The 15,799-nt window shown below is 36.4% G+C and overlaps 1 protein-coding gene across 2 annotated transcripts in view; it reads right to left on the reverse strand.

The window, feature by feature from the left end:
• Psmd14 (proteasome 26S subunit, non-ATPase 14) overlaps positions 1-15,799 on the reverse strand; it is an 88,560-nt gene that overhangs the window by 67,999 nt on the left and 4,762 nt on the right. Inside the window, exons 2-3 of one of the 2 annotated variants that reach the window (XM_055600711.1) lie at positions 11,041-11,182; positions 8,900-8,951 (exon numbers count right to left, since the gene is read on the reverse strand). In XM_055600711.1, coding sequence (XP_055456686.1) covers positions 8,900-8,947 — 48 coding nt within the window. In that variant the 5' untranslated portion in view covers positions 8,948-8,951; positions 11,041-11,182. Of the gene's footprint in view, positions 1-8,872; positions 8,952-11,040; positions 11,183-15,799 lie in introns of those variants that run through there. The other variant, XM_055600712.1, reaches the window with a different exon arrangement.

Genomic DNA, 15,799 nt, shown 5'->3' on the forward strand with positions numbered 1-15,799 from the left:
ATGTTTTCTGTTGTTATATTTGTTTTGCCTTAGGTTCTGTCCCCTTAGGATGTGTGTGTGTGTGTGTTTGTGTGTTGCTTTCTTTGATGACAGAATGTTGTTTTTTGCTGTCCTAGAACTGGCTCTGTCAATCAGGCTGGCCTTGAACTCAGAAATGTCTGCCTCTGCTTCCCAAGCGCTGTGATCAAAGGTGCACACTATCATACCTGGCTCTGTTTATATATATATATATATACATACATACATATATATACACATATATAATATAAAATATGCATTTAATATATATTTAAATAACATATATAAAGCTGAAGTACCTTTTGCCTACCTTCTCATGACTCATGTAGAATACCTAGGTTGTACTATAGAATAACAGCCACTAGCATAACGCATTTTAATACAGTTCTTTAACACAGTCATATTAGATAAACCCATGGTCTCAAAAGGTATATAAGATTTAAAGTGAACATGAAGTTTGGTTCTTGAGCTGCTCCCATCATGTTACAAGTGCTTAAGTGGCACTGCAGATATACCAAACATTATCATCTCTGCACAATGCTGTAAAGCCAAGCATTTTCACAGAATCCCTAATACTTTTCTCAGTTCTTTCCCCTTAAAAAGTATTATTTATAGAGGAATTTTAATCCAGCAACACAGCTACTCTGACAAATTATCACATTCAAAGACCTAAACCAGTGTGACCTGGCTGAAGACACACCCTTAGTATTCACCTTTAATCCAAACAATGACATCTAAAAGAGGAGTGGTAAGCGAGAATCAGAGAAAGATTTGATAGAATGAGTCAGAGATTGGATACAAGCAACTCTCATGAGAACAGACAGGAAGGAGAGGCTACTTAAAAACAGTTCAGAGAGAGAAACAGAGACAGAAAGACAGAGAGAGAACACAAGAGTACACTTAAGGAGATAGTACAGGAGAATTTGGAGTACTCAGTTGAGCGCAGTTGAGTTTGTGCAGTTTAGTTCATGGAGTTCAGAGGCAATTTTCCCAAGCAGAACAATTCAGCGAGAAGTGGAGAGAAGTCAGTTTGAACCAGTCAGCTTGGAGAGGAGTTTTGAGCCAGAACCAGCCAGCCAGAGTTCAGAAAGAACTAGAAAGGGTAAGCTTATTTAACAGTACATCTCGAAGGCTGAAAATTATCTAGGCCTAGGTTAAGCAGATGGAGGCTGGAAGCTGAAGCCTTTAAGGTCCAGGCTTACAGAATATTAGATTATAAAGAAACTAGAAGCTTCCAGGCCCAAGTCAAGGGATAGATAGAACAAAGAAAGAAATGTTCTGGGCTCAGGCCAAGCCATGTATTTTTAAAGCTTGGGTAAGGCTCTCAGCTCATCCCCTCTTCTGAGGAAATAAAAACTATATTTACACTTACTGTTTTTAAACAGCTTTAATTTTTCTTGTACTATGTTTATAAGATCAGTGTGCATATTGATACACGGATTCTAGTTCATTTTCACTGCTGCATAATACTGCTTCATACATTTGCCCCAGATACACATTTGTCACTTTGTTGATATTCCAAGTGTTTCTTGATACACATGTAACAATCTCTAAAGTGAAAAAAAAAATGTAATTGCTAAATCACATAATTTTGGGTATTTTCAGCTTTATTAGATATGTCAAATTACTCTCCAAAGTGACTTTAACCATTTTCAGCCCACATACAATGTGTTCATTTAACAGATATTTGCTAGGTGATGTTTTAAGCATGGAGTCACAACCCTTAACTAACTCTTTCTACTCCATATACCACCACTCCCCCAATAAGAAAAAATAGCTTTTATGAGAATTCTTTTCCCTTAAATTTCTATTAGCATACAATGCAACAGACTTTTTTACAAAATCAAAACTCTAGGGATATCCTAGTTACTTTCCTATTGCTGTGACAAAACACCATGACCAAAGCAATTTATAAAGGAAAACATTTAATTTGGAGGCTCATGTCTCCAAAGGGTTAGAGTCCAGGACCATCATGACAGGAAGCATGGCAGCAGACAGGCAGGCATGGTACTGGGGCAGTGGCTGAGAGCTTAGATGTTAAGACAATCACCAGGAAGTACGGAGAGAGAGAAAGAGAGAGAGAGAAAGAGAGAGAGAGAGAGGCACGTGCTTTCAAAACCTCAACACTCACTCTCAAGAGACATAGCTCCTCCAGCAAGGCCATACCTCCTAATCTTTGCCAAATAGTTCTACCAAATAGAGACCAGCATTCAAACATAAGAGCCTGTGAGGGCCATTCCCATTCAAAGTACCACAAATGATGATATATGATTGAAGCATCAGGACAAAAGACAGAGAAGCTGGAGGACAGTGAGTTCCAGGCCAATCTGAGACACCTATTTAAGAAAACATCCCTTTTACCCATTCAACTGCATCTGCATTATTTATATCTTTTGGTTGTATAAAGATGGAAAAGATATATAAAGCAATATTAATATTGCTTTAAAACAGTAGTTTCATATATGTTGTAGTCTTACTGTCAATTCTTTGGTCCTATACCAAAAAGCTGAATTATTTGGAAATTCTATCTTTAATCTTTAATCTTTTGAGGACCCACCACACTGTTTTATGTAACAGCAACATCATTTCATGATTTCTGTCTAGGTAAAAATGTTCTACTTCCCCATTCTTAACAACACCTATTTTGGTGTAGGCGGATAATAGCCATCCAATAAGTATATTGTCCAAAACTATAGTTTAATTTCCTATGTAGATGGTTCAACCCACTTGGCAAATACTTTGTGTATACATAAGAATGGGATCTAATTTCTATTTTCCTATACTCAAAGCCACTTAATTCAACAGCACTTACTGACTGTACTTCTACTTCACCTATAATGACATCTCTATTATAAAACAAGTTTCTGGGCAGCATCTTCAACAAATGGTGATGGTCTAACTGGATGGCTGCATGAAAAAGAATGAAAATAGATCCATATCCAACACCCTGCACAAAACTCAATTCCAAATGGATCAAAGAAAGGACCTCAAATAAGCCCAATTTCCCTGAAACTGATTTTTTTTAGAAGAGAAAGTAGGGAACAGTCTTGAACTCACTGCCAGTAGCACAATGAGGAAAACCTATAGCACAGGCACGAAGATCAACAATTAATAAATAAAACTAGGGAAGCAGAAAAGCTGTTTCATAGCAAAGGACATCATAACTCAGGCAAAGCAACAGCCTACAGAATGGAAAAATATATTTTATCAACTATGTATCTGCAAGAGGCTTAGCATCTGGAATAAAAGAAAATGAACATCAAGAAAACAAATAACTCAATTAAACTGGGGTACAAAATAACTGAGAATTCTGAAACGAAACACAAATGGCTGAAAAACACTTTTTAAATGTTCAACATGTACTACAGCCATCAGGGAAATGGAAATTAAAACTTTGAGATTTCATCTAACTTCACCCAGAATGGCCAAGACAATAAAATAAACAAGAGCAAATGCTAGTGATAAATAGGGAACACGTACTCACTGCTGGTGAGAGTGAAAACCTGTACACCTACTACAGAAATCAGTGTGATGGTTCCTCAGGGAGCTGGGAATCAATCTACCTCAAGATTCAGCTAGACTTGGATCTTGGGCATATGCCCAAAAGACTCTACATCCTACTACAGAGACACTTGCTCATCCATTTTCACTGCTGCTCTATTCATAATACCCAAAAATTGTAAACAGCATAGATGCTTAGCAACTGACGGATGGATAATAAAAATATTACACACGTATACAATGGAATATTATTCAGCTCTTAAGAAAAATGAAATTATGAAATTTGAAGGTAAAATGATGGAGTGAAGTAACCCAGACCCAAAAGGACAAATATTGCTGGTTTTTTCTATAAATGTTAGCTTTCAATATTTGTATTACAATCCTAAAAACCAAAGAGGTTAGGTATAGAGTATAGTACTAGAGGACAGGACAGCATCTCCCAAGGAAAGAGAAGTATAATAATGTATTGTTATGGTGAGACAATGGTGAAACTAAAATAGGACTATTAAATGGGGAGGGGAATGTGAGAACAGGGGATGTTGGGAGAAGACAACTAACACTGAAGGCCATTTGAAACACCATATAAAAACCTACTACTATTGAAGCTCCCTATTATAAACATATGAGAAGAATCTAAATATAGCGACCAAATAGTAGGGGAGATAATGTCCCAACTAGATATGTACGCAATCTAGTAAAACCTCAAATGCCAGAAATGGATTACATCTTGTTGATTCATTGGCCAAAGGGTCTGCAGATACACCCAAACATCACAGGCTACTGGTTGCTCTAGGCTATTGGTTGTTCTCCACAACCTGAAGGTAAGATTCTACTGCTAAAGACAACATTTATTACATCAAAGACAGAAAACTTGGTCCCTAACTAGAAGCTTCACCCACATTCATGGCATTAAAAGGTACTCTGCGTGCTACTGAATAAGAAAGGTAATTATCAATATCACCCAGGTAACAACTGTGCAGTCTACAACAATGATCTTCCTGCAAGATATACTGGTACAATAATGGCACAAATGTTGCAGGAGTAACCAACCACTTACCGCTTGGCCTTAAAGACCATTTTATGAGAGAACTCATACCTACCATAGCCAAAGTGGTCAAGAAGCTGAGATTAAACAGGTCATGAGCTTAGGGGGAAACCTAATACTGCTTATTCTGCTAAAGCAACATAGCAATAAAATGACTCCCAATGACATGTTGCTACACCCATTACATGCACAGATCACTGCACTACTCAACCCACACCAGAAGAGCTTCTTGCAGTAGATGAGAATTAACACAGAAACCCAAAACTGGTCAATGTACAGAGTGAGAGACTTTGGAGTACCTTGTCCTAAATGTGATATCTTCATCAAACCCCTCCCCTCAAGAATCAGGAAGTTATGGAGAAGAGGAGGCGGAAAAACTGTAAGAGCCAGAGGTGATAGATAGTTCCAAGGAAACAGTGTCTTCCAGACATAACAGGACTGACGCACACATGAACTCCCAGAGACTGTGCCAGCACCTATAAGACCTACACAGGGTTGAGCCAAACGAGGTTCCAGCACTAAGAGAGGGAAGTGGACACAGGGTCCCAAGAAGTTATCTGCAGTTGATAGCCACTGGTAAAAGAAAAAACAGTTTTCTCCAATGGCGTGTCACTGAGTTTATCAACCACACTCGAGAGTCTGCCCCAGATGCTGGAGCAGGGGCCAGCAAAAAAACAATCCAGTGATAGTATGACCTTTTTGTTTTATTTTGCTGGGTTTTTTTTTTTTTTGTCTTTTGATTGCTCATTTTAATTTTTGGTTTTGTGGTTTCTGTGTGTGATTTCTGTTTTTTATTCTTTAAAATGAGAAAAAGAACAAAGTTGGGTAGGTAGGGAAGTGGGGAGAATCTGGGAGAAATTGGGAGGGGGGAAAATCAAATGCATGGAAAAACTCAATTAAAAGAAGGGGTAGAATACTTGTCTAGCACTTGAGAACGTTGGTTCATTTGTGGAAGGGGACTGTAGTGGGCTAACAGAGTCGTTAACTTGAGCAATTCAGCTCAGTTATTGTAGAAGTATTCAAAACACAGTATTATGAGGGTGAATAGAATTAATGAAATAGAAAGTAGAAGCCCAAGTTTTTATTTCAGACAATCTAGAACAAATAGGGGAAACTTAGTGGCAAGATGCCTGTGGTTTACTTTTAAAATATAGCACCTGAGACTGACAAAATGATTCGGTAGGTAAAGTGCCGGGTGCACTAGCAATGAGTTCAATTCTCCAACACACATAAGAATCCAGCACATGACTGTAATCGCAGCACTGAGAAGAGAGACAGGAGAAGCAAGGGATTGCTGGCCTGGCAGCAATGGATGGGCTAATAGGCTCAGTGAGAGGGCCCTTCTTAAAATACTCAGGAGGAGGGGAGCTAGAGATGACTCAGCACTTGTTCTTGCAGAGGAGGTTGGTTTGATTTCTAATACCTACACAGCAGTTAACCTCTTCTGGCCTCCAAAGGCACTACACAACATGGGACACAGACATTCCTGCAGGCAAACCACCCATACATACAAAACACAAATAAATCTTTTAACAATATAACAAAATAAGGTTGAGCCCCCAAACTCTCTCCACCAGGCCAACACACAACACAGGATTCAGAAAATGCTACCCTGGGTAAGCTTCCTTTGCAATGAACTATAGTGAACCCAAAGACAAATGGGCACTCATGGAAGGACTTACCAGCCTGTTTAAGAATCAGAAAGCATGGCAGAAGGGGGGTGGGGTAGAAAGAATTTAAGCGTTAGAAGATAAAGAGATGGGTTGCAAAATGCTGTATTCTGGACACAACACAGCCACTGTAATCATGACATCACAGCAGTTATAGTTGCCTGCACTGGGCCTGCACAAATCTGGCCCTATCAGCAAGTCAAACATGGATCAGAAGAGAGTTTTCACAGCCCACCCTTTAGAGTTATTGCATACTGGCAAATTCAATGGCAGAATTCATCAATCAGTGTCTTCATTTCACAGGTCAACCCATCAAGGCTCCAACAATAGTTTGAATGTATGGACACAAGATGACCCCTGGTTAAATCATACAAGTCAAGTATCTATACAAAAGTAATAGCAGCCATACAAAGTCAAGCAACTAAAACGCATGGTAACTATTTTTCTTGTCAAACACAATAGTAAAACAAAACAATCAAGGCCAAGTAATTTCAAATGCAATGAAGTATCAGTGTTCTGACTGAAATTCCTGTATTAATTCTGTTAACTCCTTTAAAACAGAAAAATATAGACAACTATAACAGCACACAGAGCAAAGCCCATATGTCCTCTGTCAAAAGAGCTAATACTGGATCGTTCTTCTTGGCAGTTAATAAAATAAAAAACATTAGTACCACAACTGGGGATGTAACTTAGTGGTAGAGTGTCTATCATGCCAGAGTCCCTGAGTTCAAACCCCAACACCACAATAAAACAAACAACTAGCACAAGACACATTCAAGTGAAAAAAGAATTATTTCCATACAAACAATCAGGCTAATACTGAAAACAAATCTTGGTTATATAGTATGCTCTTGAGTTCTCAGCACAAAGCCTCAAAAATAATTTGATTTTCCTACAGACAGTATTTGCTATCATAGTAATTGATTCTTAGATGGTATCAGCCACTCAAGGACCAAACAAGATCAACTTATGACTTAAATATGAGGACTGTGCAGTTGACTTTGAGGAAGAGAAAGAGGCTGAAGATTGGACAAAGTTTGGCCAATGATGTAATCAAGCAGCCCAGGTAGTTGAGATTTCAGTAAATACCCTTGTTAGGGTACTTAGGGAACACTGAAGCATGTGGTGAACACACTGGTTTGGAAAAGGGGAAGAATTGATCACCTAGTATTTCAAAAAGGAGATAGCACAAAAACACATTACTCCTCTGAGAGCTGGCCATCTAACTAGAGAGAGAGGAAATATATGAAATAGTAGGTTCTTAAGTAACACATGTTAAAAGTTCCGACAAACACACAAACTGAGAACCTTAAGGCTAACTAATAAAATCAGAAACAAAGTGAGTTTTCCACAATATAAAAAGGTATGCTGAGATCACTGTGAAATAACACAACCCAATCTGTGGCCATTACCTCATGCACAGCAACTTTTCACAGCAGATTTACAAGATGAATAAATAACTTATATCTAATAATTAATATATTAAAATAAGTAAAAAACAGTATTTTGGTATTCAGATATGATTCAACTTCAGTTAAGAATTCTGCTAAGGAAATGCCTTAATAATCTGCAAACAAATTTGTAATATGTCCAGGATAGGAAATAAATTTCACAGACAAAGAAAATAAAGTATCATGATGAAACTGGCTTACAATAAAGAAGCTGAGAAATGTTCAAAACTAACAAAAATAAATAAAAAATAAGTCTGTTGCAGCATACAATAGAGAATCACAAAAAGATGGTATGTTTCTAAAAGAAATTCTCAGTGACAAACCATGACAGGTCTAATCAAGATTCTTGTAGGTGTACTCTTAAAACACATAAAAAACTGTACTTCTTCCTCTAAACACAGCTTAATTTGAATGAAAGAAGACAAAATCTTGTTAGTAATACAGGAATCAGGGAAAGTGGGTAACTAGGAGACTAAATTTGCAGGTAGAGAATGACCTAATAACCTCTTTCACTAATTAAGGAAATGGATAAACAGATATCTGGATAATCAGATCATCAGAACTTAAAGAGGAAAAGCACTGGGCATGGTGAGCAGTGGAAGAGCACTTGCTTAGCACGTGTGAGACCTGGGCTTTGGTCCTCAACAAAACAAAACAGAGAAGTTCCTTAGTGAAGGAAAACAGAGGACCTTCTGACAGATCTACCTAGAAATTAACTACCCAGGAGTAGTGCCCAAAACAGATGATAATAGTAAAAAAAATTGAGAGATTACTTAACTGTAATTAACAGTATAAAATATCAAACTTAAAGGAAAAAATAGCATGTACCGTTATTACTAACAGCAATTTACAGAGTCAATAGATTGGTTTTCTGGATCTACTAAAAAGTATGTCATTTTATATTTTTCATGTGTAACAAAGTTTATGTTATAAACTCAAGAATATCATGTCTTAAGTTCTCTCTCTCTTTTTTTTAAGGCAACTTTATAAGCTCTCATTTCTCAAAATTTTAAACCACACAACTAAACATCAAAAAATTCTTATTTCCAGGAGAAAATGATAAAAATGTTTCCAATGTTACTTCATGTTGCGATTTAGCATCCACCAATAAGGTATGCCCCTTACTATGAGGTGATCTCTTGGTTCTTTCTCTTAAAATAATTACATAAAAGCTTGTTGCTTACCCACTAAGAAACCGTCTGCATACTAACCTGGCCCAGTCCAGGCATACCTCCTCCAAGTCTAAGAAGTCTGTCCATATTTCTAGAAAACAGAAACAAAGGAAAACGTTCCTAAGCACAAAAGTGTTTACTCAATTGCTATCTATATAATTCACCTTCAGTCACTCAGTATGTCAAAAATATTGGTGGTAATTACAACACAACATCAGACTTCCTGTTAATTAACACCACATATTAATTCAAGAAGCTGTCTTCCATGCTAATTAACAGACCTTATTTTACTGCTTTGGTTTTGGGTTATCCCCGGTTTTAAAGACAAGCAATCTTAGCATACTTTCAAAACTTTCTATCCTTAAGTTAATTATATTTTCTTATTGTTATCTAATAAAACACCTGGATGGGGGAAAGTGCCTAGAATGCTTATCATATGTATGATTGAATTTCCTTCAATTTGTTCAGAGTGTACAAATAAAAATCTACACTTTTAAATTAAATTTTAACATCCTCATTAGTAAGTGCTGTGCTAATTAACTTACAGCTTGTCAGTTATCATCAAAACTACATGTGAAAGACATTATAAGTAGATTACGAATCTCTGAATTAGCATCAAAGGATTTTAAAAAATGAACTCATTATATTAAAAGAAAATACTATAAAGATAAAATGGATTAAGATAGTGTTCTAGAGCCCACACAGATACACTTATTTCAGATTTTGTAGAGATACACAACCTTTCACAGCTGCTATTCTCAATCACAATTCAGAGTTAATTGTTACAACTTAGAGATATCAGTTTATCTTCAGTCTGGAATAACTAAAGAAGATATTCATAAGCACAAGACACTCACAAGAGAAATAAAGGAAAGAAATGGCAGTTGTACTTACATGGCCTCAAATACAGAACAAGGCATCAAATTATACAAAGGAGTAGCACCGTTAACTAAGCACATAAAAATCAAAACAAAGCTTTTTTTTAACTTTAAAACTACTACTGTGCCCTAAAATTTGTCTTCTTCCTAGGTGTTTACTTTAGACCATCACAAGTTATAATCTAAACTAAGTGCTAAGAGATTAGGAATCTTTGTCCATGCTTTACCAATTAAAACTGCTGCAAACTAACCATCAATAATGTACTTAAGTCATTACACTTCTGACTAATTATGTATGCTGAATCAATTGGTAACAATAACAATTAAAATATCACAAACTTTATTCACGTCTGCATTCAGAAAGGCACACAAATAACAAAGCCATGGACACCTCACAAAGTGAGTGCAGTGGCTGATGGAACCATCATCTATGTCAAGAAGCCACATGAAATGACTCTCCAGTCTCTCTACTCCAGACAGGGGGGATTCTGGCTTCTAACAGTACACAATAGTTCTGTTGCTTTCAAATTATGTAAAAACAGAATCATAGATATTTTTTTTCTTTTTGATCTGACTTCTTTCATACAACATGTTTGTAAGATTCACAGCAGATAAGTTCATCTGCACAAATGATAAGGAAAGAAAATTTGGTGTCACAACCATACTTATCTGACTAATTATAATTACAAATAACATCTCTATCAAGTTCCTCAACTCAAATAGTCATTCAACACAATCCCTTTTAAACAATCCTGTGTATTTTAGAATATCAAGATATTTTCTCTAAAATGTATTTCTAAAAAAGAAAAATTCTGTGGACCATTTCAAGTTCACAAAACCACAAAATCAATGAAGGTGACAACATACACTTCAGAATACATATACATATATTCATTCTAGGCCAAAGTCAATTCCCAGCTGTGTTAGTTTATCTACTTTCTCTATGCTGTTTCCGATGACACTACAGAAGACTCCAGATGCTGTGAATATACATGAGCGATGTGGGGAGCAGAGGGAAAGAAAATCTGGCAGGTCAAATTTGTGTTTTTCACAAAATTAGATGTCTCAGCAAACAGTAAAAGATATTTAACAAATTAAAACACTTAAGATGAACACATTTTATAAAAATACTAACATTTGGAAATGAAATATATTGATAAATATTCTAAACCACACAACTTCCTAAAATCTGGTTATCACACATATTCTTAATTTGATGTCTGTTAAAAAATAATACATTTACATAGTATCTATCATACTCTAAAACAACAGTCAAAGGTAAAATACATTCGTAAACCTCACCTGTTCAGTAACGGTAATTCTTACGGTGTTAAGCTTCAATTTGTTGAATCTGACAAATGTCTTAACTTCAATTCTTGCTAATTCTGGCAGGTATAACTTTTTACAAGTAGTTTTTTCTTTTCTCTCTCACTCAGTCTCTCTCCTATAAAAAGAAAGGTACTTAATTATTTTGAAAACTGAGAACATTTTATACCTCCCCCCCCAAAAAAAAATGCCCCAGTAATGGAGGCTGGACATAGGGTGTCACCCATGCTAGGCAAACACTCTTACATCACCATCTCTAAAACTGAGTTTTAATAATCATCTCTTGAAGAACATGGACTGACCTCTCAATCAGGCAGATTTTAGGCATAGATATTACTCGGTTACATTGTGTTTTTTCATTGTACTTTTCCACTGACTTTGAGGACTAATATTTTATAGCTTTCAGTATTCCTTGAGGTCTCTCAAAAAAATAATATTTATTTATATTTTTAAAAAGAATAAGAATCACCTTATTATAATATCAGTATAGGTTCAATACAAATTTCTATACTTATGCATGTAGGACCCTACTAGTATTTTTCTTTTATCTTGGTAACTTGACCTCCATATATCCCTACAATTAGTTCATCGTTTAATTATTCACAACTACAATGAAAATAATAAGAAAATGTAAAGTGCCAAGAACTGTATAAAATGCAAGAGGGAAATAAATTATAGCAGCACTATCATCCTTTAATTCCTAGTGTATTGCCCAAAGCATTGGTTTATCTTTCAAAAAGATGCAGGAGACCCTCAGTTTGAAGCCAGTCTAAGCTACACAATTTACCCTGTCAAAAGCCACAACAAAACATGGGCTAGAAACACCAATGTCTTTGCTTCTCTCCTTCCTTCTCTAAACTCCCTTTAGAATTTAGAAGTTTACATTTTCCAGCCATAATCACAAAGAAATAAACAATGATGAAAGTTTCATTCTTATTGTAGATCACAAGTAAATGCAAAGTAGCAGACATTCTCACCTCTGATAATGACAGCAAAATTCAGGCCACAGATTAGATATTAGCTTTGGTAGTACTGACATTCACTCACAACCACGAATTTTGCGCTGGGGGCTATCCAGTGTATTACAGTGTTTAGCAGTATCTTTGACACTTAATACATTTTATGTTAGCAGAAATGATTAACTTGTGACCGTGAAAAATGTCTCCAAACATTGCTAAATGTCCCTTGAAAGAATAAAAGCACTCTCAATTGAGAAGCATTTTTATAAACAAAATCTGAGACTATGCCTCTTGAGATGACAATCCTAAGCAAACTTTTTCAAACTTAAAAAACAAGGAGTTCTGGAAACAACTTGGCAGTGTTCAAAAATTTATACACAGAATTACCATACGGCACCAATTCTATTCCTTGAAGTATGTCACAAAGAATTTAAAACGGGTTGGGCATGGTGGCACACACCTGTAATCTCAGCACTCTGGGAGGCAGAGGCAGTAGCAGGTTGATCTCTGTGAGTTCAAGGCCAGCCTGGTCTACAAAGCGAGTCTAGGACAGCCAAGATTACTCAGAGAAACCCTGTCTTGAAAAAACAAACAAACAAACAAACAAACAAACAGACACAATTTAAAACAGGTCTTTAAAATAAGACATGCATATTCATGTGTGTAGCACTATGATTCACAATAGTAAAAATGTGGAAATACTCCAAATGGCCATCACATGATGAGTAAACAAATTTTATTATATGTACATACAATAGAATGCATGCAATATTAAATGGCTATAAAAAGGAACAAAGTTATGATACATGTTACAATTTGGCCGAACCTGAAAACAAGTAAAGGCTGAATATGTAGCCCAGCTGCTGAGTGCTTGCCTTGGTATATAAAAAGCTCTGAGTTCACTCTTTAGACAAGAAGAAAGGAAGAAGTGAGGGAGAGATTAAGAGTAGTAAGCCAGGCCTAAGGGTGACATGTCATGTGTAACTTTTTTATAACTCCAGTCAACACACCTTAGAATCACTTGAGTTGAGAAGAGTCTCAAGAAGAGATTATTTGACCAGGCTGGCCTGTGAGGGCCTGTCCTGACTGTCTTGATTGCCTTAACTTATACGGAGAAACCCCAGCAGAAACTGGGCAACACCATTACCTGATTTGGGGCCCCAGAAGAAGAATAGGAAAAGGTAGCTGAGGACCAGGCATGCACTCACTCATTTCTCTATTATTAACTGTCAATGTGAAGGAACTGCCTGCTTTCAGAGTCCTTCCCTGACTTCTCCAAAATGAAGATAAACTGCAGTCTGGATTAGTAAAGATAAAAATACTTCATTTTTCCCCTAAGTTGCTTTTGTCAGGGTGTTTTCATCACAGCAACGGAGATATCACATGATTCTACTTAAATGAAGTATACAGTAAGTCTATTAGATGAAATGTAGACAAATGAACCTTACAGCATTTCCATACATACTTGACTTTGGTAGGCTCCCCAACCTGTCCCAACACTTTTCCCCCAACCCTATGTCTCCTCCCCAACTTACACAATTCCAGCCCCAGCATTCCCTTACACTTTCGTGTTATACTTGGTCTGTTAACCCCCCATTCCTCCTCTCTTAAAACTGTTTCCCCCCATCTAATAGGACCCTGTCTACTTTCCTGATCTTTACCTACGCTCAATCTCACATAAATACACATTCATAAAGATTAGAGGGTAAAATCAGTATATAAAAGAGAACATGTAATATTTGCCTGGGCGACCTCATTTAATGTACTATTTTCCATTTTCATCCATCATTCACAATTTTATTTTTCTTTAAATTTTAATAAAATTCCATTATATGGGCCACATTTCCATTGTTCATTTATGCATTTGTTGGTAGACAGTCAAACTAGTTCCATTGCCTTGCTATTGAAAGCAAAGCAGCAATAAACATGAATATGTCAAGTATCCCTGTGGTAGGACACAGGATCCTTTGTCTATATACCCAGGAGTGGTAGAGCTAGCTCTTGTGGTAATTCCATTTTTATGTTTCTAAAAAGCAAACAAACAAACAAACAAAAAGCATACAATTTCCATAATAGTTACACCAGTTTTCATTTCCACCAACAAAGAATAAGTTTCTCTTCCCCAACATTCTCATTGGTATTCGTAGTTATTATGATAGTCATTCAGCTGGGGATGAGATGGAATTTTTGAGTTTTACTTTGTTTCTCTGGTGACTAACGTGCTGAAAACTTGTAAAAATAGTTATTGGACCCATTTGTGTTTGTTCTTTCGAGAAACACTTGGTTCAACTCATGAGCCCATTTGTTGACTGGCAGCTTTTTTATTAACAAACATTTTACTTCTATTTATGTGTGTGTACATTGTTTGTGTATGTGTATGTGTGTGCAATTTTAGTTTCCTGGTGTTTAACTTTTGTGGTTCTTTATATATTCTAGATATTAAACCCCTGTCTGAAGTATAGCTGGCAGATTTTCTCCCATTCTGCAAACTGTCTGTTCACTCTGTTGATAACTTTTTTTTTTTTCTGTACAGAAGCTTTTTTATTTCATGCAATCCCATTTCTCAATCCTAACTGGAATTTATAAATCTAAAAATAAAATGTTTTACAATTGAGGCAAATATGATGGCTCTTCTCCATTCAACAAAATCATGAGCTGTCAATGTTTTTCAAAAAAGTATTACAAGTGGGAAGATGAAAATCTCTGGAACTAGTTGGTAATAATACAGTGATTCAACAACGCAAATGTACTAAACACTGCAGAACCAACACATTAAAATGATGAATTTTACTATGTCTATTTTACACACACACACATAGGCGCACACACACACACAAAACAAACAAAAACACAGGACCTAGTAAAAGTGTACCTACACTTCTACACTTTCAGGACTTTTTGGCAGCCCCAAGAAAGCTGAACCTAGAACTTCTTCCATGCTAGGCAAGCATTCCATTACTGAACCACACCTCCAGTTCCTATGGAGGTATTTGAAATGCAGAATCCATCTTCGTCAGAGACATTTCTTCCAGGTTTGTGCATGGAAAATAGTGAGCGGTTAAACACACACAAAGTATGCTGCCCATCTGAGCTACCCACATTTTCAAAGTCAGAAAAAAAAAAGAATAAGCACTATTTGCTACATGTACACCTAACTGACACCTCGAATATAATCTCAAAATCTCTGTATTTTCCTGTCTTTAAACTTAAGATGATCTAAGAGTGCAAGAAATAAAAACAGTCCATTGGGATGAGACAATGAGGAAAACTGCTTTTCTTAGCATACTGGATAAGTGCTGCCGCCCATCAGCCATAGAGCCAGGACGGCAACACTAGCTCTACGTGGTGTATTTATCAGTTAGTTACCTTTCCTTCTCAATGTTCTCATCAACAAAGTGAAAATAAACAGACTATCTGTCTCATGAGGCTGTTTATAATAAGGAAGACAATGTACACAGAAAAGCATTTAACACAATCAAAGCATAAACAAGCAAACAATGAGTGCCACCTCTATCATAAACACTCACCATCCTAGAATAGCTTCTCATGGTAAAGCCACTAAGTATAATCACAGAGACAAATCTATCATATTTGAGACAGGGGCATTCATTTTCAAAATTCTGCAGAGGTTCACAAGTGGAACTGTACACAAGAACATAATTTTTTTTTTTTTCTGATTTTTCAAGATGTGGCTGTCCTGGAACTCACTCTGTAGACCTGCCCTTGAACTCACAGAGATCTGCCTGTTTCAACCTCCAAAGCTTTTTTTTCACCTC

The sequence above is a fragment of the Psammomys obesus genome, unplaced genomic scaffold (genome assembly GCF_907164565.1).
Source record: "Psammomys obesus unplaced genomic scaffold, mPsaObe1.curated_primary_1811, whole genome shotgun sequence".
NCBI classification, from domain to species: Eukaryota; Metazoa; Chordata; class Mammalia; order Rodentia; family Muridae; genus Psammomys; species Psammomys obesus.